This window comes from Crocodylus porosus, unplaced genomic scaffold, assembly GCF_001723895.1.
Source record: "Crocodylus porosus isolate Cpor-Errol unplaced genomic scaffold, CroPor_comp1, whole genome shotgun sequence".
Classification (NCBI taxonomy): Eukaryota; Metazoa; Chordata; order Crocodylia; family Crocodylidae; genus Crocodylus; species Crocodylus porosus.
The window spans coordinates 10738045-10762821 of NW_017728943.1; the positions used below are offsets into that span (position 1 = coordinate 10738045).

Genomic DNA, 24777 nt, shown 5'->3' on the forward strand with positions numbered 1-24777 from the left:
ACAATGGCTGTCAGGCAAGGAATTTTCATCTATTTGGCAAGTAGACCAGTTGAGTATGATTTTCATAAAGATATGAATACCTTGCCAGGAATCGAGGTATTAGAGAGACTTCTTGATGATTGTCATATAGGAAATGATTATCCTTCTTTCTAGATGGTCAATAGAAACATCTTTATGTTCTTAGGGAATCCTTCACTTATGCCACATTAGCTGAAAAAGCTCTCCAACACAGATTAAGTAGTATCCATCAGTAGATCTCAGCTGATATAAGGAACCATGATTTGGGCAAGGTAAGTCACCTGTGTACCAAGGGCAAAGTGTAGAAACTGGGTTTGGGGACCAAGTCAGGAAGTAAATGGAGTCCAGGGGTAAGCCAGGTCAGGAACCAGAGTCAAGAGGGTAGAGCTAAAATCAGAAGCTAAAAAGGTATGGAACCAAAGTCAGAAGTAAGTTGTTGAACTGCAGAAGTAAGAAGATGATCTGTCTAGCACACTGCTCCTCTCAGAGGGTTGCCTGTAGACATTCTGGATGTCTGCTCTGATGCACTGTAATTACAGCACATTGGAGCAGACTCAATTACAGTCCACTCCAGCAGCCTTGGCATCTCATGTTTTCAGCATCCCTGCACTTCAAAATGGTGGCGGGAGCTCCCTGCACTTCAAAATGGTGGCGGAAGCACTTTAACTAAAGCTCAAACAAGCTTTAGTTTAAAGCACCCCCACTGCCATTTTGAAGTGCAGGATGCTGAATACATGAGAAGCTGTGGGTGCTTTAATTACAGAGGTTCCCAAGAGCTGTGCTAATTAAAGCCTGCTTCCCCTGCCTCCCCATCCCCAGAGCACATGTAAAGATGCCCAAAGATTCTGATATCTTGACCTCATTAATGTCTCCTTATCTGAGAATGAGTGTCCATTAGATGCAGGCAGCTCCTAAACAAAGGTACTACTTTTGCTACCCCAACACCCCTAAGACAGAAAAAGAGACCCAGAAAACGGCTGTCCAACTTGTGGTCCATGGGCTGTATGTAGTTCATGAGGAGTTAACTCATGGCCTATGGGCAACTACCTGGTTTCTGCTTCTCCACATTATTCCCCTGTTGCTCCTGCCAGAGCCTTTGGGATCCCACTCCCTCCTCCAGCTTCCACTTCCTGCCCTTGCTTCTGGGGTGGGCCAGTGCAAACCATGAAGCATGGGGGTCCAGGGAGCCCCACATGGTGGGGGAGCCTACGTGGTGAGGAAGTATCTGGGTGGGAGCATGTGGCAGTGTTTTGAGTGGGGGGGAGGACTCTACAAGATCCCCTGCCTGTGCAGACTGCAACTCCCATACACTCAAAAGTTGGCCAGCCCTAGTCACATTGATTTGTCCTCCAGCTATCTCTTTCAGTCTGTCTGCCTTTACATTTCAAACAGTTTGACATTTTTTTCCAGTTTCATGGTTACAACATGGGAGAGGATCTCATCCAAGTCTCCGGAAACACTCGATACCTTTACCCTGCAGATGGAGGACAAATTGAAGTAGAGAAGATAGAGTTTATAAAAGGTGATTGTTAATATTCCATCTTAATTTATTTCTGATTGGTGGGATGGATTTAAATTAAATATATGCATGAAATAGGACACCTTTTAAGAACTACTATTTGGGAAGTTTAATATCTAGGGGTCTTGTTACACATTACACTGGGCACATCTACACGTGCTATTAATGCATAGTAAACTGCCCCCAGGAAAAGAGCCTACACAGGCACTAGGTTGGGAGCAAATTAATTCCCAACCAGAACAGGTGAGACAGGGATGTTCCTACCCCCCTTCCCTGCTCTGCTTCATTGCAGCAGCCAGGGGTAGCTCCAGACTCCCCCTGAGTGCCAATCTGGGGGAATAACGGGTTGGGGGCTGGTGGACTGCGGTATCCCAGCCAGTTGGGGATCAGAACCAATCCCCGCATGGCTTGGCTGCTAGGCAGCATCCCCAACAGGTAGAAATATTTTTCCTTGCAGTGTGGGGATCAGGACCTTCCCAGTCCTCACGTGGTTGTCCCCTCCAGGTGGGAACACCTTTCCCTGCCACATGGGGATCAGGTCCTAACGCAATCCCTAACTGGTTGAAAAGCAGCTATCCCAGCTGCCAGGACAGGTCTCTTGACCGTGTGGTGATCAGGGTGGTCCAATTCCCACATGGTGGGGAGACAGCTGCCCCTGCAGCCCGCATAGCTCCTACCACTTAGGGCTTAATTAGGCAGCAGTTGGCCCCCTTCTGCCTAGGCTGACTGGGTGCCAGTTGCTTCCGGCCAGCATCTACAAGTACGCTACTGCACAGTAGGTAATGTGTAGCTACTCTACTACCTTTATTTTCAGGTAGTAGATAACTATTTTACTGCACAGTAGCGTAGCACATGGTTAAATATGACACTTTACTGCACAGTAGATTAGTCCACTGAGCAGAAAAGCATCTTATGTATACACACCCATTGTGAGCTGCTCAAATTTTGAACTGTGTTAGAGCTAGCTCAAGTTTGGAGCAGTCACTGGTTCAGGATAGGAGGGGCCTGAAGGGCTGAAAGGTAAGGATCCACCCCTCCCATTTCAGGCTTCCCCCTGCCACCCAAGCCTCCCCCAGTTCCCTCCAAATCTTGGGGCTCCCCTCTGCCTCAGGGTCCCCCCCCTTACTTGTAGCTGTCCTCATTGTCTGGCTCAGGGGAGCAAACATTGACGGGTTAACCTGTCTGTTCATTCCCCGCTCCCCCACTGCTGATTTTGTTAACCCTTCCTTGCTTGTTTCCCCAGGACAGAGAATGCAGGCAGGCACGAGTAAGTTGGGGGGAGGAAGGCAGAGAATGGGGATCAGGAATACTGAGAGGATGGAGTAATGGGCCAGATCCAGGCCCACGGGGGAAGGGGAAGCAACAGGGGGCGGGATTTACACTAACATATAGTCTAGAGTCACTACACATTAGTGTAGCACAAGCTGGGTAACACCGATCAGAGATAAAACTAGGCTGGGGCAGTATGACTTTAAGCCACCTAAAGAGTGCTTAAAACTAGTTTCATGTGTTAATGTGTAGACAATGCAGGGGTTAAGAGCTCCAAAACCTACCTAAAATGAACATGTAACAAGACTCTAATATGTTCTTTTGATGCCATTATTCTTCTTCAGTACAGAAATGCTAACACTATGTTTACACATGAGTAAGTTCCTTTGCATATCTATATAATAAAGATTCATTTAAAAGGAAACTGAAAGAGTAGTTTCTAATCCCATTGTAACTCTCTGTACTCATAATATTGATCCTTTGCTGGCATATTTTAATAATTGCAGAGAACCAAAGAATCAGAAAGTTAGACATGAAGACTGATTCTACCTAGTCCTTCCAGTGCTAACCATTAAGCTCTTCCCAACATTGCATGCTGTGGTGATTTGTTCAGTCTATATTTAAATGATCCTTGCAATGACCTCCCCAGTTTCTCTTGGAACATTATTTTGCAGTCTGCTAGATCACAATATCAGGAAGTTTTGCCAAATATTTAATAAACATTTTTACATTGTTAATTTTGTCTTATTGTTGCTAATAAATCATTTGGCCATCATCAACAATTTCTAATTTCATCTTTCTGTATCTGTAATCATAATGGTGAGTTACTGTGTTTACTTGAATATAAGATGACCCTGATCATAAGATGACCCCCCCAGAAATTAGATTCAATTTATGGAAAATTTATAAATTTGATATAATTTTCCAGGTATAGAATCTATTTATTGGAGGTTTGTCTTTAATTTTCTCCCTTCCCACTGCTACAAATGGAAAAATAAATCTGGGGAGATTGGCTAGCCCTTTTGTCCTCTGTCCCTCCCCTCCAACTTTTTCCCCCAACAGCCCCTTCCCCTACTCCTTTCTGTCAGACCCTACCCTCCCTGTTCACATGGAAGTGAGGCAAAAAATTGAAAAACCTGATTTGGGAATAAACATAATTTTAGCAATTTGCCTATAGTACCTATAGACTTAGTTCATCTAAAATTGATGCATTTTACCTTTTTTGAAACTGTTGCAAGCTTTAGCAAAGGTACTGTATAAACACAGCTTATGTAACACCTTAGCACCTCCTTGTATATAGAACAAACTTTTTTTTTTCAAGGAAAATTTTTCATGTCCCAAATCAAATCAGCCAAATCAATTCCTAATCAAGAACCATATGTGGCCCTACTACCAAAAAACATCCTCCACCCCCACCTTGGGGCTTCAGATTCTTCCAAATTCTTTGTCAGGCATCCTACATGCAGGCCCAAACATGGAGGCTTGGGGTTCAGATGCCCCCAAGTTTTGCTGGCCCTCAGTCATATAGCCACAACAGCAAGCTAGGGAGGCATCTCCTATTCCCATAAAGTTGGCATATAGCTAAGTTCTTCCCAGTGGAAGTGGAAGTAAGAAGTTAACTATCCCTTACATCAGTCAAAGTACTATCCCCTGCCAAGAAAGTGGTTTTCCCCTACAACTAGGAAAGTCACCTTAGTGGTCATCGTGCTTCCCCTGCCAGCACACCTGGATAGTGCAACCCCTCTGAATATACAAACTATGTATGATATTAATCCAAAGCCAAAAGGCTCATGACTTATGAGGCTTACTACTTAGACTTATTATAGTTCATTGGGCTGGGCCCCACCAGAGTCAGCAGCATTTCAAGCCATGGTGCCCACATCTCAGCACTGCTCAGTATGCTGTGTACTCTAGATACCTCCTACAAAGGATCCATGTGCTAATTAGTACCCCACTCCCTCCCCACTCATGACTGGAACTGGGTGTTTTTGTCAAGAGTCCTGGGATGCTCCAAAAATTTCTATGCAGATGAGGTGCAAGGCAACCTGATCTGCCTTCACCTCATGGAGAGCAGAACCACACTAACCCATATGTGACAGGCTGAGAGAGGGGCCAACAGAAGCATTCTGGGTAAACTGTTTGGAGCCCTGACATTTAAGGTTGGTGAAGAAACAGGTATCACTGGAAATGGGAAAGAAAGGCATTAGCTGTGGGAGTGAAGAGAAAGTCAAAATGATTTTAAAAATCAAATCAGTGCTGAGGGGGGCTGCACTTAATAAGCACTACTATACATCTTGTTCAGATGGGTTTCACTAACCTATACTTGTGGTAGGTTCCTATTAGCATGTTTGCTCAACATGAGCCATGTACTTTATAGTTGTGCTCAATGGTCGTGTCTACATGAGCCACCCACTGCTCAGCTGTTACTGCAAAGTCATTTAATACTTGCATAACCAAGTACTAAATGACTGTGCAACTAGTTACTATACAATAGTGTCCTGGCACAGTTGCCTAGTGGCACTTATTGCACAAATAGCTCATTACTACTGCACAATAAGTCTTTTTTACTGTGCAGTAGGATCACATCACATCACAGTTTGTGCCCAGGGATGCTACTGCACAGTAGTAATGAGCTACTGAACAGTAAGCATCTCGTGTAGATGTGGCCAGTGTTGACTGCATTTAATTAACTTCATAGTTGGTTTCCATTATAGAGCACATGCTGCTTTCAGCATCAGTTCAAAGATGGACAATGTATTTAATGAGGTTTCCTTGTATATGAATACAAGGAATGAGGAGTTTTCCCACCACGCTGATTGGGGGCTGGGGGAATCTTGTCTGTATTTAAGGAAATACGGTAAATACAAACCATGATTGTATTCCACTGTTTTCCAGGGCCAACTTTGGTCAAGATGAAGGTGGCAAAGGACAGCCACAGCTTCTTCATTCATATCACAGACCCCAAGAAAACCCAGACAGAAAGGGAAGCGCAGGAAATGAGTAATCCTTTGGGAGGACAGCAAAATGAGCCAGGTCAGTGGGTCACCAGGACTGCTGTAAAGAATTATGAGTCAGAGGTATTCCAGTAACAGGGGCAAGCCATAACAAGGGTCAGGTTATGAAAGAAATTATTTCAATTCTTACCTAGCACACCAGGCAACATACGGTAATAGGCTCTGTGTAAAGAACTTGTGGTTACTCATATATAAATATCATTATTTTTCACAGAATTTCTATATTTTGGGATAGAAGATAGACCTAAAGAATTATGGAACCACTCTATATTGGGTTCAAGAAGTCTCTTCACCTGTTGTCAATTATAATGTCTTTTATCTAGCCCAGCCCCTTACAAGCAAAGATGCATATACTAGTCATTAGGCTGCAGTTTAATTGGGTCTTAAATATATATTTTTCTTTTTAACCTCGAACCTTTTCTGTATTTTTTAAGGAAAATCAGTAAATGAAAAGAAAACTGTGAGCAGCAGGTTTGGATCTTTTTCAGCCACCTTGGAAAATGGAATCCAGCTGTCTTTGAGCTACTATGGACCTACAGGAAAGGCAGCAGGTAAAGCAAGCAAACAGAAGAGATATTTGAGGCCCATAATGAGAATTCTGCTTTCTTTCACATGCCTATTAACTCAACAGTGTGCTGCATCCAACCCTGACTTTCTCAACAGCTGTCACTACATAGTTTGGAAATTTTCAACAGGAGTTGTACTGAGTTTACTTTATCAAATGTATTTTATTAATCATATTTCAAAATGGGGAGAGATTACTGTGCCTTTTATAGTTGCTGTGAAAATAGCCCAGTACAGTAAGAAAATCACCAGCATTGTCATTAACTAGTCCATCAAAAACAGCCAATTAGTATGAGCAAAAGAAAATGTGATTTTCTGAGGCATTTTCGAGGTTTTCTGATTAATAATTTCTAAATTTAGATAGGTGATTATGGTAATTCTTGTTTTTTCAAGACATTGGTCTTTAGATTACAGCTGTACAGACATAATGAGGGATTTCTCTCAGACTTCCAATAAACGCTCATCAACTAGAAGCAATTGCTTCACAAAACCACAGATAATATAATGTGTGTTTTGACGAAGATCTAACCAAAGCTTTTTGCTTCACTACATTTCAGAAGCCACTGAACACATCATACACATAAAAGTGAAACTCTCCTCTGAACAGAAAATAATCCCAGAGTTTTTCATCCCTTAAAATAAGCTTGCAATTGAATGCTTCTTTGTGTGGCTTATGGCAAAATATTTGGCTGACTTTACATCCAGTTTTAATTATTCAGAGATATTTTTAACATAAATTACTAAAAAAGGATGTCTTGTCTTGTGCCAGAATAGCATCCATACTTTGGTGGACTGTAAGGACGTGACACTATATGAAAGAGAAATGTTTTATTAAACCTTTACATGCCAGTTGTGATACAGTCTTTGTCAGAGAACTTATGTAAGTTCCTTACTCTAGCTTGAGTATAGCCTTCATATTAGACAAGATGCTTTAAAGCGCATAAGACTAATCTAATGCTCATTAAAACATTACCAAAAAACCAAGCACTGGGCTTCTGCATGTGCAGAAAATCTCCAGACTGTGATGGATCTCTTCACAGTAGTCTACCAAACCTTTGGCCTCTCTCTCAACCCTGAGAAAACTAAAGTGATCTGTCAGCCTGCTCCAGGCCATGAATTTATCCCCTCTCCTTAAATTACCCTGGAGGTAATTGAGCATTTCCCTTACCTTGGTACCCACCTCTCTCAGAGACTGAATATTGATAAGGAGATCCTACATGTAAACATGATTTATTGAAAAGAAATATTTACCATCCTAATTAATAAGGAGATCCAGCATAGGATGTGGTGCACAAGTGCCTTCTTTGGGAAATTGTTTTGGCATATTTTTATTGATTATGATTTCCAGAAGGACACCAAGATCAAGAACTACAATGCAGTTATCACTCCCACTCTTCTGAACGGCTATCGGGTGTGGGTGATGCCTGTCATTGTCATCTCAGAACCTGGAGATGCCTCCAGAAGATCCTGTGCATCAAAATGGGACGGTTGCTTTACAAATGCCAGCATCTTTGCTGAAGCCAGTACTACCAATATTGAGTCAGTGATTCTGAAACGTCTACTTCACTGGACTGGACATTATGTCAGACACCAGACTCTCAACTTTCAAAACAAATGCTCTACTCCCTGTTTAGTCATAGCCTGAGATCTCACAGCACCCAAAGGAAATGCTACAAGGATTTATTGAAGGCATAGCTCGAGAAAACAGACACCAACATCAAGATCTGGAGGAGCTGGCTGCTAAATGACTCCAGTGGTGCCACAACCTCAACCAAGTGACAGCCCATTTCAAAGTAAAGTGCCTTGCCCTCAAAGCAGAGAAGAGAGGGTGGAGGAAGGTAAAGGAGAGGAATCCTGTCCTACAATTTATTCTACCCTATGGAAAGGACTGAAACTTTTTTAGATGACTCCATGGCTCAAAGATTGGACTCTTAAGTCACCTAAAGACTCATGAATGGACCTGGTAAAAATCATTCTCAAATCATGGAATGACAAATGATGAGATTTCAACTTATTAGTTTGGGTTTTCATCTGTTGTCCTTGTTTGGATGAATTGGAATGTAACATGGTGATTGTGGGATAGGGATGGAGGAAAAGGCATAGCCAGAGCCTCAATGAAGATGACCAGTCCAATATGGTTGAAACAGCCCTTTTGGCTGAGGAAAGACTCAGGGAATTGGACCTGTTCAGCCTGAGTAAGAGAAGACCTGATGGCCACCTACAAGTGAATCAGGGGTAAACACAAAGATCTGGGGGAGCAACTCTTCAGGAGGGCACCTCAAGGGAGGAGAAGGACAAACAGACATAAGCTTATAAAGGGCAAATTCAGGCTAAACATAAGGAATGACTTTTTGTCTGTAAGGGTCACTAGAATCTAGAACACACTCCCACCAGAGGTGGTGCAGTCACCATCATTGGAGGTGTTCAAGAAGAGGCTGGGCAGGCACCTTGCTAAGCTTGTCTAAGCCCATAACTTCCTGTCTAAAGCAGGTGACTGGACTCAATGATTCTATGGAGACCTTCCGGTTTTACAATTCTATGATTTTATTATTCTATTCTATGAAAATATCTGATTATATATTTATAAGGGCACATACCATCTTCCTGAGCATTGAAAAGCTCTCAGATGCTGCTTGGCAACTGGATTTTAATATCTGTGCCTCAATGTCCTCCTTGATAAAAATATGGGTATGAAGGGTCTTTATACAATCCATTCCCTGACAGCTGCTAAGAGGTTAAAGGAGAGAGTAGATATCTCCCAATCTCCCCAGCTACAGCTGATATGAGAACCAAAAATAGTTTGGGATAAAAGATTGCACAGCAGGCAGAGTGGTGTGGGTGTTGCTCCGGGAGAGACTCTTTAGCAGTGAATTGGCAGGAAGCCCTCTAAAAAGCAAGGCCACAAACCTCCCAAGGTTAAGAGAGAGGGAATGTAGTTTCTGGAAATCACTGGGACTTGGTTTAGGCCATTATGTAACACAATCCATAGATGATTCCTTGTTTTTTTAATTTGACATTCAAGGTTGTGCTTAAAGTTTTATTGTCAAAAATGGGTATTCTGAGGTCAGTGGTGGAATAAAGTGTTCTGCTGCAGGTTTTTGTGTCTTTCTGGAATTGATGTCATATTGACGTTCATTAACTCTTACATGTAGGGATCACCCTGTCTACCCAATGTAGACAACAGAGAGGCACTGTAAGCAAATGGTAGCATATGACATTGATGCAGGAACAGGTGAATAAAACCCCAGATGTTATAAGCCATTTTTATTTGGTCCAGTAATGATGTGGTCCGTGTTGATGAGGAGGTACAGCTGGCATCTAGATCTGGAGCAAGGTCTGGTCCCTTTGTGAAAATAGGCGGTGCCTGTCTCCGTTCAGTGATCCACTCCTGCACTGCCTTGGTGCATACGTCTGGTCTTGGATGCCAAGTAACTTAGTGTAAACCCCGGGGAGGTCCTCTGCCACTTCCGGAGAGACCCCCAAACTCACCTGCCATGACTTTGGATAGATCTTCAGTGGAGGGGGCCTCCCATAGAGGATACCTCCAGAGTTGTCACGTCCGTTGGCGGATGTACATGGGGCTCCACCTCCCCTACACACTTTCCATACACCAACCCTCAAGATGAGCCTCAAGATCTTTGTACGGCTTGCCCTCTGATGATGTCCAATCTTTCTAGGCTCTGACTGGACCTGGAGGGGGTCTCTGGATGTTATGCTTCCAAAGGCATCCCTTCTAATACCCTGATGGTCCTAATGGACACCACCATTCACCACCACATCTCACGTTGTCTGTGTTTCCTGGTAGGAACCTCTGGCACAAGACCCAGCAAAAGAATGATGAGTGATCCTACACTAAGTAGGGAAAAGAAATGGAACAAAGAAAAAGACAAGGGAACAGGACTAGCACATTGGGAACACACACAAGGGAAATCCAAAAACAAGGAAGGAGGGGAATCTGAAGAGAAAAGAAAAAGAAAAGAGAAGGGGAAACCATTGGGCCCAGCAGCCCTCCTTTCCCCTTAAACCAAGAGCCCTAGATGAGCATGTCTACCAGACTTGGCTCCACACTTCTAGCCCACTTGCCTCCACGTTGGCACGTCCGATTCCTGCCGGTGCTGGGTGCACCCGGTGTGGGGAACTCCTGCAGCCTCTTCAGCTCCCAGCATTCCTGCTCTCCCATCCTCTGAGCCAACTTTTGTCTTCTTCAGGTGGCATCTCCTGCTGGAGTCACCTGGCCCCAGCTGTAGATAAACACAGCTGATAAACTGCATAGGCATCTCTTCCTGGCACGCTTCCTCATCCCTCCGGCATCCTAAAAGGGGTAGGTTTTTCTCTCTTTTATGTGTCCCAGGTTCCCCTGCAGGTGGGGTTCCTCATTCTCCCATTCTTGTGTCCCTGGCATTAGGTAGTCTGCTGCTGGAGAGATGCTGTTTGAGGTTGAGGGGTTGCCTGTAAGCTGAGAGAGGTTTTTCTCCCATGGCTATCTTGAGATGCTGTCATTTTCCAGGAGTCATTGGAGGTCATTACTGTTGCATCTAAAATTTTCAAGCTGGGGGCTGTAGGTAACAACACCGTGTTGTCTTTGTTCTGGAATTAGTATTGTAGTAAGTTGAAGCAGGTTCAGAGGCTGGCTCCATTGTTTAGAGCAACTACTGTTTTAGAGTTGTATTGTAAGTGTAGGAATCCCTGCTCCAGATACTTAAAGGTGTGTGTCCCAGTCAGTGGGATTGGAGCAGATATTGTTGTAATGTGGAGCTGTGCTGCAGACAATGGATTTAATGGTGTGCTTAGGATGAAAAGTGCTGACCTGTAAGTGGCTATAGTGGTTGGTTTCTGATACAGTATGGTAGTGATATAGCCATTACAAGTTTGGAATCTTTTGCTTCCTTCATCATCTTTAAGTACGGAACAGAATATTGAGCTTGTTAAGTCATGAAATGAGATTCAGAACTAGTGTATAAAAGGATTGACATGACAACTCATTCAATCAATGACAAAACTAGTTTATTTATTACAAATATTCAATGTTAAATGAGCCTAAAGTAAAGCAAAGTCCAGTATATTTGTTAGGGTGACTGTATTTGGATCTTGGGGAACATTGAATTTCAAGCTGAATAGAAGGCTATTCAGCTATGCTTATAACCTGTGGCCTAACCACAAGGCAGAATGGTATGTTAGAAGTAACCTTGCAAGTTGCTTAGGCAAGTATTTGCCTAACAAAAAAAAAAACCCCTGGGGTCAGGGTTTTAGGTGTGCGCTCATAGCAAAATGACATGCAAATAAGTGAAATGCATAGGTAATTGCATGCTAATGAAGTAAACAGTAAACGGAGGCGGAGCTTAAAATAGGTGGGAATATGTGTGGAACAAAGGTGAGACAAAGGTGGAGTAAATGTTAACGAGCATGAACTAAGGCATATAAATATGGAAAAAACTAATGTTTGGCACGACTCCCCGGTTTGTTGCAGCTAGTCTGAAGCTGTTTCCATTTTGAATAAAGCTATTGAGCAATGTGTGCAGGTGATGCGTGATGGCATTGATCCGTTGTCTCCCTAGTCACTGGGTGTCACATGGAGTCGAGATCTAACAATATTTAGCTGTAAAAGTGATAGTATCTCACCAATACAGGCAAAGAGGTGGTCTCAGTCTTGTCAGCTTCTCAAGGCATGGATCCATTCACTAGAAGATCAGCTGAACACAGTAGGAGTTCTTGCCAGAATGATTTCTCATTCTTGAAACACACCCTGTTAGCTGTTTCATTCCTCTTTTATACCCTTTAGCTCAGCATTTTCAAGGTATTTTTGTAGCTGCGTAAAAGAAAAATCCAGGCAATAATAACAGGAAGGTCCTATTTTCAACTGTTCAGTATTTGTTAGCAGAAAGGTCAAATTTTGACTGAACTATCTTATTCAGTGACAGGAGGTTATCAATCTCTAATGAGCTGAAACATTAGGAAATGGATTAATGACCAGGAAAAACACAAAGCATTTCTGAACAGTTGTCCTTGGAAGATTAAGGGAACCACGGAGGCAAAACAAGAATAAATCAGGAGGAGTCACCTATCAAAGCCCATATGGAAAATATCTCTTCCTACATGTAAACATGATTTATTGAAAAGAAATATTTACCATCCTAATTAATAAAGAATAGCTATTTCACACAGTTATATACCAGACACATAGGAGTCTGCTTAAAATCATCATAAATATAGTAAAATAAGCTGGAACTCATCCCACATTATTTCTTTTCAGAAGATCTAGCCTCAAACTTACATTCTCTTGCACTATACAACTGTCATCAATATTTTGTATTTTAACATTTGTGAGTAGGCCCAGCTCAACACTTGAGTTTCACAGTCATCATGCTGAACAGAGCATTAAGGGAGTTTCAGACTATTGATTCAGTCCTATTCCCATATGCCACAGGAGCTTCCAGCTACTTGAAAGCTGAGTAAGAGCAGCCTGGGCGCCCGGCTGGCAGCAGCTACCCAGCGCTGGTGCCGGCTGCAGCCAGGAGGCTCCAAACAGCTGTGCCGGGCTCCACAACTCTGGTATCAGCTCCATGCTGGCAGCAACTGTGTGCACACCTAGAAGCAGACACGGGGCAGCGTAACCTGCCCCGAAGTGCCCATGCAGTTGCCACCAGCATGGAGCTGATGCTGGAACTATGGATCCCAGCACAGCTGTTTCCAGCCTGCCTACTGCTCACTGCAGCTGCCCAGAGCCAAGGCTGACTGCAAACTAGGCTCTGGAACCCTGCTATCACCTCTGTGCTGGGAGCGGGGGAGAGACTGGGGCTGCGCTGCCTCAGGCCCCTCCACCACCACCCGTTCCAACCCAAGGGTGCACACGCTGGTACGCAGCTGTGCCGGAGCCCGGAGCCTGGCACAGCTGTTTGGAGCCTCCTGGCTGAAGCCGGCCCCAGCTCTGAGTAGCTGCTGCCAGCCAGGAGCCTGGGCTGCTCCCAGCAGGCAGCTGGGATGCTGCAAGTGCTACTGGGAGCCGCCCGAGCTCCTGGCTGGCAGCAGCTACCCAGAGCCGGGGCTGGCCGTGGCATGCCGAGCAAAATGGCCTCATGTGCCATGCTCAGTATGCATGCTGGGGTTTGCTGACCCCTGCTCTATGAAAACACTGCTTCTTTTCCCATCACACTCCCCTGCTTTATCCTCACACAACTATTTCCAATTTGGGAATTCCCTATACCTACATGATGCATTTATGTTTACCACAGACCTTGAAGTGTGCATCTTGTGCAGCTGCCCTCTTATCCCCTGCTATACCTAAGTTACATTAACATCATATGGACACATGAGAAGGTATCTCTAAAGAAATGCCACCAGTACTTTAACAGCTGTCCATCAAACTGACTCTGGAGTACTTCTCTCAGTAAATTTGTTTCCTAGACACCACAGTGAAAGTTTGTAATGGCCATATCACCACCACATAGTATTCCTACATGTAAGAATGAATGAATACCAATCTAACATCACTTCCAGAAAGACACACAAACCTATGGCAGAACACATTACCCTCCTGGGACCTTCCATCACTGTCCTGAGAATAGTTGTTCTTTAACAATAACACTACAAAAGCAAACTTGAATGGGAAGTACTGAAACAACAAATCAGCCATGGACTGGATTGTGTTAAGTATGATCTAAGCCAATAGTGCCTGATCTTTTCACTCTGCAAACTGGATACGTAGTGCCAAGTCCTTCCACAGGCTGAATCTGGTCAATGGGCCCAATCTGGCTCGGGGGTTGCTCAGATCAATCCTGATTTGTCTGCCTGGGGTGGGGCAGCCCTAATCTAGACAAGCAGAGTGGCGAGGGGCAAAGTAACCCCGATCTGGATGTGGTGAGAGGAGCAGCCCAATCCAGATACAGTAGGTGGGGCAGGGCAACCCCAGTGTGGACATCCTGGCTTTGGGATAGAGTAGCCTTGATCTGAATGTGGGCTGGGGGAGCGGCAAAAGCAGCCCAGCCCCAATCTGGACACATGGGAGGCCTGGAGCAGAACAGCCTTGATCTGGGGTAGGGGAGCAGCCTGGCCTGATCTGAATGCTCAGGGATTGGGCCTAGCTCTAATTCCACTGTGTGGGCAATGGCCCAGCAGGGCTGGATCTGGCTGTGTGGAGCTTTCACTGCTTCCCACTGCCAATTTTTCTGACCTGTGGGGATGCCCAAGAGCTGGAGATCAAGTACTGCTGAGCTAAGGCAAGACTACATATTCTTATCCCATTACGTGGATTAGTTTTTATAACTTGTGTCCCTCAGTGGGTTAACAGTTTTGTTTCTCTCTTGTCCACTTTGTCTCTCCCACTTTGTCTCTCCTTTTTCCTCCCCCTTCCCTACCTTTTGTATTCCACCTTTATATTCCAATTACTGGTTTCTATTTTGAAGCTCTGCTTCCGGCAGTCCCATAGCATCTGATAAAGTAAGCCACTATGTATAAAAGCTTATGCATCTATGATTTAGTTATGAATGCACATCTACCTTGCTTTCTGGGTGTTTTTCATTCATGACAGACTTCTTGAAAGAACTGAGGTTCTGTGGAACACAAGAGCCTCAGTCTTGCTTATGTCTAGGACAGTAGTTCATCCACAGAAGAGGCTTACATATTTGTTCATGCATTTAACCCCTATTTAGTTAAGGCTTCTGGTTTTGTCACTGAAAAGGAGTAACTTGAAGAATGAAGGCTTGTCAGGAACAAAACATGTTTATTTACAGGTACACAACTTTTTCTACTGCAGAGCTGTCCATCTCATGCCCCATGAACTATATGAGGCCCATGAGGGGTTAACTTGTGGCTCCCAGACTCCCACCTATTTACTCTACAACCACTGGCACACTGAATATTGCCAGCTACAACATACTAAACCAAGGTCTCTGGGCTTCCTCTCCCTCCTCCAGCATTTACTTTCTGCCCCTGCCTCAATATAGGCCATGGCTTGGGGAGCTGAGAGGGAAGTGAGGGTGCCCACCAGGCATATGATCTACAGCCATTTAAAAGCTGGGCATCCCTGGCCTATTGCATAATAAATATTACTTCCCCTCCAGATGACACAGACCCTGACTTGGCAACAATTTTGAATATCCCTTCTGTACATATTCCGACTGTTGCTCCCACTCTTGCTCCTGTTGCTGCTTCAACTTCTTCAGGAAAAAGCAACAAATCACTCAAGCAAAAATCAGCAAAATCCATGCCATCTGCCAAAGTGAGCCATGTCAAAGTGGTGTCTTCATCACCAGAAGATCTTTCAAAGCGGGAAGAAAAAATGGTAAGAGAATATTCACCAGTAAGTAGTACAATGAATTTGTAATATAGCCATAAATCACAAATAAGAGTTAACTGAAGAGTTAACTCAGCAAAAGAGACAGAGATAGTTGGCATAGTCTTCCTTCAACGCCATTGTTTAATCAAATAAATAGTGGATCAGAGTGGCCCAACCTAGCCTAGTCATTGACTAAGACTACAGGGAGATAAAAAATTTTTATCATGCCTGCAACTTTCTCTGCCTTGATCATTTATTAGATCTGATTAAAAATAATGGGGAAGCATTTTATAAATTATTATGATTTTTCCCGTTTTTCAGAACAAATGTGTCTAGAGTCTAAGCTTATGTTACATTCAACTCCATTGAATGGCTAAAATCTTAGAAAATAAACCAGAGACACCCAATCCTGGTTGCAGTATAAGTCCCTTGTCTTGGATTTCATCAGCTTCCCCCGCATAGCCTCTATGACTTGCATGACTTAATGAAATTAGAAAAAGCAAGTTATCACAAGACTTTCAGACTTAATTTGTTGAAAATATAATAAAATAAAACTAGGGTGTAATGATCTAGCATCAGGGCCTGCCTACCTGTTTTGATTTCAATATTACTAACACCACACTTAGCACTAGTCAGGTCTTAGCTGAACTCATATGTCCAGTTTCAGGCACTGCATTTTAAGAAGGATCTTACAAGACATACAAAATTGCTAGCTTGTGTAGTAGAAGCAGTTTAATCATGGTGGAGTGGAGTTCCATACAGACTAGTTTATCCTGCTTCTCACTACTTTCTCTGGCTTTTCCGATTTTGGCATCCAAACTAGCTTACTAGCTTAGCAACAGTGGGCAACTCTTTTCAGATCACAGGCTGGAATGACCCAGCTTAGATCAGAAGCAGGTGGGTGCTGGAACCCATCTATCACTGTTGCTTCTCCTCACTGCAGTCTGGGGAAATATCTTGCCACCACTATTTCTCCCTGGCCACACTTACATGACACACTGACTACGCAGTAGTTCATTGCCACTGCCCAGTAGCATCGCATGACACAAAGCATGACACAACGCTACTGTGCAGTAGTAATGAGTTACTGCACAACCAGCTTCACCAAAAAGCCATGTGATGATGCTACTGCATAGCACCTCTGGTTACTTCACATTCGTTTAGTACTTGTGTATGCAAGTACTAAATGACTGCTCAGTAACACTGCATGGTCAGCATCTCGTCTTGATGCAGCCACAAAATGTCACAGTCTACACATGTGAAGGTATTAGGGCACAATAAACTAATTAACTCCACTGTCCCCAGCAGTACTATCCTATGATGGAGTAAATAGGTGCACTTAAATGCATGTGTAGATGCTGACCACAGGCGCAAATTGTGCCAGGTCAGCACAGCCAGCCGGGGGGGACCTCTGGTTTCTGCCAGACCTTCTGCCACTTGACAGCACCACCCAGAATCCAGGGCTGACCTTCTGTCCCCTTTGCCAGCCCAGGGCTACTCTGCCCAAGTTCAAATTGCTGCTGTCTCAGGCGTATGTGTAGACGCTGTGCCCAGACACATTTAACTTTGGCTTATAGTACTCCAGAGTTGATTGCTTTGCCCTAATTGCACTTATAGATGTACCCACTGTTACTGAATCAAGTTAGAGCTACCCCCAGTCTTTATATGGGTCTGAAGTAGCATAACATCTAACACAATGTGCAAATTAGTGAAATAACTCAACAGAAAAGAGTAGTTAGCAAGGGCTTTTCTTTAAAGATCAGTGTAACTATCATTTATAATTTAACAATTAAAGAAAATAAACAAAGGACATCTACAGCTGCAATATATATGGCTCTCTATACAAAGGAGGGGCCGGGGTGACTCAAGCACTCAGGTTGACAGTCCAGAAGTCATAAATTCAAGGCATAGCAGAAGTGCTTACAGAGCAGCCCTGTCCAATGAATCTGTACACTCAGTTAAATACCTTATTACATAAGGACATAAAAAGGAAGGACAGCAGGGGATATTAAACATAAATAAAGTAAGTGACAAAATCAGGATAATAGTTCTTCCGATGCACTTAACAAAATCAACATTTTAAAATGTTTCATAAAATTAATCTATATTCTCTAGGTGGAAACAGAAGAACCAGCTTCCCACACACAAGCAACACCAGATATCCCTACTTTTCAGAGTCTGAATGTCTCGTGCCCCAATGGGCTGGTCTTGACCTTCCTCAGTCAGAATTCCAGAGGTTAGTTTTGTGGAGCACAAATGGATTAAGTATGTTTTGCATAAAAGAAATCATAAAGGAATCATAAAAAAAAGATAGATTACTTCTGTTTAGACAATTTTAGACATGACTGGAGGAAAGTTATGATATCTAATACAGCAAACCATTCTCTAAATATTGCTACAGAAAACAACATTATGAATTGCTTGGCAAATAGGATGCAAACAAAGAGCTACAGCAAAAGGGATTCTCGTTGGAAGCAATGACCCCAAAAAGGACTAGGAGGTCTTGTTGGACAATTGGCTGAACATGAGCCCAGGCATGACAATGTGGCCAAAATGGCTAATGCAATCCTTGTACACACAAACAGGGGAATCTGTGATGTAGCTTTTGCTGGAATATTGGGCACCTATACAGTGTCACATGTATTAGTGCCCCTGGGCTGCTAAGTGGGGGTGGGGGCACTTTAACTACAGCTCATTTGGTTAATCATGACTTAAATCAACCAAGCCAAAGCCTAATTTCAATAACTGATTTTTATCAACTTTCTCATAGTATATGTTTTTTGAGTTTTAAGGAAAGATTTCATTGGTTAATATAACAATTAAAATGTTGGCTACAAAGGACCAACTCACCATAAAATTCTAGTTTATTAGATGGATGCAAAAGTCAGATTATAAACCTTAGGGCTGATCCCCTCAAACACACACACATTCACTCACACACACACACTCACAGTAGCTAGCTATAAACACTAAGCACCAGTGTCAAGATATACCTATCCCCAAGTGCTGGAGTCCACCATCGATGGCCAGTCGAGGCTTCTTTCAGTGCAATGTTGCTTCAGAAGGGGGTTGCCAGCTGGTCCTTTGGCTGGGCAGGAAGGGTGCTAGTCAGGTCAAAGAGGGTGCCATCAGGGGTCATTCTTTGGTGCCTTTTATCCCTCTCTGGTAGACTTTGGTGACTCCCCAGTTTTCAGGCTTACCCAATCTAGCAGTCATTTACCTCATGGACCGTCCCTCCTGGTGGTTGCTGGATGGCAGCTGTCAGCCCCAGGGGTCAGGTCCACAGGTACGTGCAGTCTCGGGACTCCACAGCAATGAATTAATCAAACTTCATCAACGATTAGTTGAAACCAGGGCTTCTGTACCTTTAACAGTGAAGTTTCAGGGAATTCCTGGTTCTGTATTGATACTTTCCTCTCCTTAGTCTTGGTTTCATAGGTGTTAATTGCTGCTCATTAACACAGATTTCACACAGTTATTAGGGCTGGAAGGGACCTTGGAAGATCATCCAGTTCAGCCCCCCAACCCAGGGTCAGGAAGTCAGCTGGGGTCACAGGATCCCAGCAAGATAAACATCCAAATTTCTCTTGAAGGTGTTCAAAGTAGGTGCTTGAACCACCTCCGCTGGCAGGCTGTTCCAGACCTTGGGGGCTTGGACAGTAAAGAAATTCTTCCTTATGTCCAGCCTGAAATGGTCTTGCAGGAGTTTATAACAGTTCAACCTTGTCATCCCTTGGGAGGCTCTGTTGAACAATTGTTCCCCCAGATCCTGGTGAACACCCCTGATAAACTTATAGGTGGCCATCAGATCGCCCCTGAGCCTGAGCCATGATAATTAACTTGTTATCCTGTCTAACTACTGTGTTACAGAATACATCAAGATTCATTCAGGGACCTGCTCCATACAGAGAAGCCGCGGTTAGATTCCCGCCCTTGCTAACATTGTTACATGGTACAACTTACTTTTAAACATAAAGTACATTTGTTACAAAATTTAAAAAGCGTAGAATATAAAACATAAATGGGTGAAATGTCATGGCACATACAACAGATAGACCAAATACAATGGTGAGGGTGGGGACATACTGATGCAGAATAGTATTTTATACCCATAAAAGCATCTACAACTATATTTTTATTACAAGTATACCTTATATTCTATAAAAATAATAATAATATAATAAAAGAAGAAGAGGGAGGAAGGAAGAGAAGGTAGAAAAGAGAAAGCATCCTCAAAAGTGGGCAAATACTGCAAAAGGAGCTTTATGCCATATAGAGGGGCTTCACACTGGAGGGTGAGGCAGGCAAAAAAAGGTTTCTTGCAGAAAAGCAGTTTGATTTACAACGGTTTTTACAGTCAATTTGCTATATATGTTTTCTAAATACACAAACTATTTATATCTACATATATTAGGGCTGTGCGAAGCTTCAGTTGCTTAATTGATTTGGAGGCGATTCAGCCCGGATCATTGGCCAAATCTCCAAATCCAAATCAAATCAGGAGACCCATTAATCTCTCCTAATTGAATTGGAAGCTCTCTCAGTTTGGAGAGATTCAACAATTCAGCCATAGACACAGCTTTATATGTTTTTTCTACGTAACTCGAGGTACCTGGCTCGACTTGTGAACAGTGAGATGATTGGGCAGATGGAGCATCCCATGGGAGCACGAAGGGGTCCCCCACACACTCAGCGACAGACCTGGAAGTGGACCAGAAGTACTTCCAGTCCACTTCTGGGTCCACCACGGAGCACATGGGACCCACCCCCCCGGTCACTCCCCGGCTCGGCAACTGGTGCTTCCTGGGTTTGGGGGGCACCCAGGTTCTCCCTGGAGCCAATCACCAAGCCGGGGCGGGGGGCACAGCAGGTGTCCCCTGTATGCTCAGCAGTGGACCTGGAAGTGGATCGGAAGTACTTCCAATCCACTTCTGGGTCCACCACCAAGCATGCAGGGGACTCCCACACACAACCGTGTGTGTGTGTGTGTGTGTGTGTGTGTGTGTGTATGCATGTGTGTGTGTATGTATGTGTATATGTAGATATAAATAGTTTGTGTATCTAAACTATGTTAAGCTATGTATTTAAATCTAGCTTAACATATTTAGATTGTTAGAAATCTTGCATTTTAGTATGCTGTAAAATGGAAAAATATGTGTTTCTTATTCACTAGATGATTAAATTTTTTGCTCATATTTGCATCACGCTGCATTAAGATGCTAACTTGAATTTAATTAAACACACAAAACCAGCACTTCAAATTTATTAAACGAAACTTTAATGTTTTGGATAAAGAAACTTATTAAGTGGTATAATGTTGGATGTATTAAGTGAGGCTAGTGAATTAAACCAATTATTTCAGGTCAGCCTGGGGACAGTTTTTAGTTTAGAGACATGGATAGAGCACTTGAGAAATGAATGTTTACATCTCTGTGGGTGCATCTATGTGTGCATTAATGCACTTTTCCTAGTGCACATTAAATTTAGTTCCTCCAATGTGAGGCACTAAATAAATGCATATTAGGCTGCGCTAATGCATAGTAGTGCAAGTACATACTTTTCAGGTTATGCCTATAACCTCAGTAGCCTATTCTACTGCACATTAGTGTATTAGCATGGTTTTTTATGCTCCACTTTAATATACAGTAAAATAGGCTGTTAACACACACGTAGGTGTGCCCTATACTTATGCAAATTAAGTACCCAGAACTATTCAGAAGCAGCCAGTTGGTAGTTACTGAATAGATGATTCTTTTTTGCATGAGCTAGGGAATAAGCCTCTACTATGGCTGCAGAATCACAAACATTTACAATTTGAGAGCAGAACTAATCAGAGCTCAGGTAGAGAGAGTAAAACAAGGGTTTGATACCATCCAGTTGGGCTCAGTGGATAATCTTGATCAAGACATACACATAATGTTTGCTGGAGTCAGATGCCAAGTTCTAACACTCATGATGACTTTCCTGATCCTTTGCATCCAGTAATATAGACCCTGAATCCCTTGCAGGGTCAAGCCCCTAATACATGAAATATTGTGCCATATTTTTCAAGTCAGATGTTTTCCCCCTCATTCCTGTATAGAAGAAAATGTAATAGAAGCCTTTAATTCCAGAGTTTTTAGTAGAGGCTCATTGACTTAATATATTATTTTATTTACATTATTTTGAAAGATTATACTAAATTTATACCTTGTCCTATGCTTATTAAATTTAAATTTCATTTTAACATGGTTTATTTTTTAAGGAAAACTGGATTATAATTTACATTTTAAAAAATCCAATCTAATTTTTTAAAATATCTGGTTTTTTTTAAATCATCAATTTTTATTCACCCTGGTCCAGAAACAAAGAATGATGTTTATAAATTGGAAGGGATTCAAAGAGAATCTAAAAGAATGGTACAGGAGTTTGAAAAGGTGCCATCAGGTAAGAGGCTTCTAGAGTGCAGTCTGTTTAACTCAACAAAGAGAATGTTAGTAGGTGACTTGATCTCAGTGTGTGGATGAGTCTACACAAGATGCTGCTGCATAGTGGTTACTGTGCATTTATTTAGTACTTATATAAGCAAATACTAAATAAATGCACAGTAACAAGAGTTACTGTGCAGTAGTGCCAGCAAATGCCTTTTAAGTGATCCTACTGTGCAGTATCCTAATACTACTGCTCAATAGCATTGTGGCACAGTTTTTGCAACACAATGCTACGTCTCAGTAGTATCAAGTTACTGTGCATTCAGCATCTCATGTAGACATGCCCTGTACATGGGAAACAAAGGTTGCAACTATGCATATATTAAGGTTCTTTTCCTAATGTGCATTAATTATAGTACCTCCAATGTAAAGTACTAAAGTAATGTGTATTAGGGTGCCTTAATATGCAGTAATGAATGCATGAGTTTTTTTAAGTGACAATGCGCAGCAGCCTATTTCACTGCACGTTCACATAATGGCGCAATTTACATGATGCTTTAAAGTGCAATAAAATAGGCTACTCTGTATTAAAGCGCACATGTAGACATACCCAAAAATTTAATAATAGAAGGCCCATAAATATAGCAGACAAAGGTATAAGAAGTGTCCAGAACTTGAGGCTAGATCAAGATTAGGTATAAATATTTAACAGTGAGCACAGTTGTCCTTTGGAACAACTCATCAAGAGTTTCTGTCTCACAGGCAAACTTTAAACCAAAAGTCAATATGTTTCTACAAGGTAAGTTGTAATTGACCAGGGAATTAATTGAGGGAAGTCCTATGCCCTGTATTGTAGAAGAAGTGAAGGTGCATAATCACAATGATCTTTTTTGGCCTTCTAATATACAACTTGCTTTCTGAAAAATTTGTTCTGTGCAGCCAATCAAGGTAGTTGACAACTCACTTTTCTGTGCCTGGCCTATTATGCTGTTGCAGTGATTGAACTTAGATTTCTTAGCTTTCATAGACATTAGGGCCGGAAGGGACCTCGGAAAATCATTGAGTCCAGCCCCCTGCCCCAGGGGCAGAAAGTCAACTGGGGTCATAGGATCCCAGCAAGATAAACATCCAAATTTCTCTTGAAGGTGTTCAAAGTAGGTGCTTGAGCCACCTCCGATGGCAGGCTATTCCAGACCTTGGGGGCTCGAATAGTGAAGAAATTCTTCCTTATGTCCAGCCTGAAATGGTCTTGCAGGAGTTTATAACAGTTCAACCTTGTCATCCCTTGGGAGGCTCTGGTGAACAATTGTTCCCCCAGATCCTGGTGAACACCCCTGATAAACTTATCGGTGGCCATCAGATTGCCCCTAGACTGTGCTTTTCCAGGCTAAAGAGTCCCATAACTCTCAGCCTGTCCTCATAAGATCTGTTTTCCTGATCTTTGATCATATGTGTGGCTCTTCTCTGGACTCTCTCAAGCTTCTCCACATCCTTTTTGAATTGTGGAGCCCAAAACTGGATGCAGCACTCCAGCTGTGGCCTCACCAAGGCCAAGTACCATGGGTGAATGACGTCCTGGGATTTGCTTGAGAAACATCTATGGATACAAGCCAGTGTTTTGCTTGCTTTACTAGCTGTAGCATCACATTGAAGGCTTATGTTCATCTTGTGGTTAATGATGACCCCCAAGTCCCTTTCATCTGTAGTGCTATCCAATGTAGCACTGCCACGCCTATAAGGATGCTGCAGGTTTTTCTTCCCAGGGTGGAGAACCTTGCATTTTTCAATGTTAAACATGATCAGGTTCCCATTTCCCAGGTTCATCCGCCCATTTCCTGAGCCTGTCAAGGTCAGCCTGGATCGCCCTCCTGTCCTCAGGTGTGGATGCTTTAGCCCAAAGTTTGGTATCATCTGCAAACTTGGCCAGTCCACTCCTGACTCCAATGTCCACATCATTAACAAAGATGTTGAACAATATAGGTCCAAGGACAGAGCCTTGAGGGACCCCACTGGTCACAGGACACCATGATGATTGACTTCCATCAACCACCCCCCTCTGGGTCCGACCACAGAGCCAGTTCCCCAGCCAGTGGATCGTGGTGGACCCAAGGCCGCAGTTGGCAAGTTTTGCCAAGAGGTGATCATGGGATACCAACTCAAAGGCTTTTTTGAAGTCAAGATATACAAGATCAATCTCCTCTCCCTTGTCCAGGTGATAGGCCACCTGTTTGTAAAAGGAAATAAAATTGGTCAAGCAAGACCTGCCCACAAGAAACCTGTGCTGGCTATCCCTCAGTATATTGCCATCAGCCAGTCTGTTAAGAATGGCCTCTTTGATAATCTTTTCTAAGATCTTCCCTGGGATAGAGATCAGGCTGATGGGCCTGTACTTTGCCAGATCCACTTTCCACCCTTTCTTGAAGATAGGCACTACATTGGCCTTCTTCCAATCTTTGGGCATTTCACCAGAGCACCAGGAGTTCTTGAAGATCCATGCCAGTGTCTGAGCTATGATGCTAGCCAGCTCCTTGAGTATTCTGGGGTGTAAATTTTCAGGGCCGGCTGACTTGAAGGTGTCCAGCTTCTCAAGGTGCTCCGTCACAAGGTCAGCATTCATGAAAGGCAAGGAATATCCCTCACCTGGGCCTCCCTGTCCCGTAATGGGCAGGGGGTCCCATGGGACTGATGAAAGACTAATGCAAAGTACCCATT

At 43.1% G+C, this 24777-nt stretch overlaps 1 protein-coding gene across 7 annotated transcripts in view; it reads left to right on the top strand.

The window, feature by feature from the left end:
• The window catches only part of SPAG17 (sperm associated antigen 17), a 342590-nt gene that overhangs the window by 223024 nt on the left and 94789 nt on the right, over positions 1-24777 (top strand). For all 7 annotated transcript variants that reach the window (XM_019548662.1, XM_019548664.1, XM_019548665.1 and 4 more), the window contains 5 exons: positions 1429-1540; positions 5702-5839; positions 6255-6371; positions 15441-15679; positions 17771-17891. In XM_019548662.1, coding sequence (XP_019404207.1) covers positions 1429-1540; positions 5702-5839; positions 6255-6371; positions 15441-15679; positions 17771-17891 — 727 coding nt within the window. The remainder of the gene's footprint in view (positions 1-1428; positions 1541-5701; positions 5840-6254; positions 6372-15440; positions 15680-17770; positions 17892-24777) is intronic.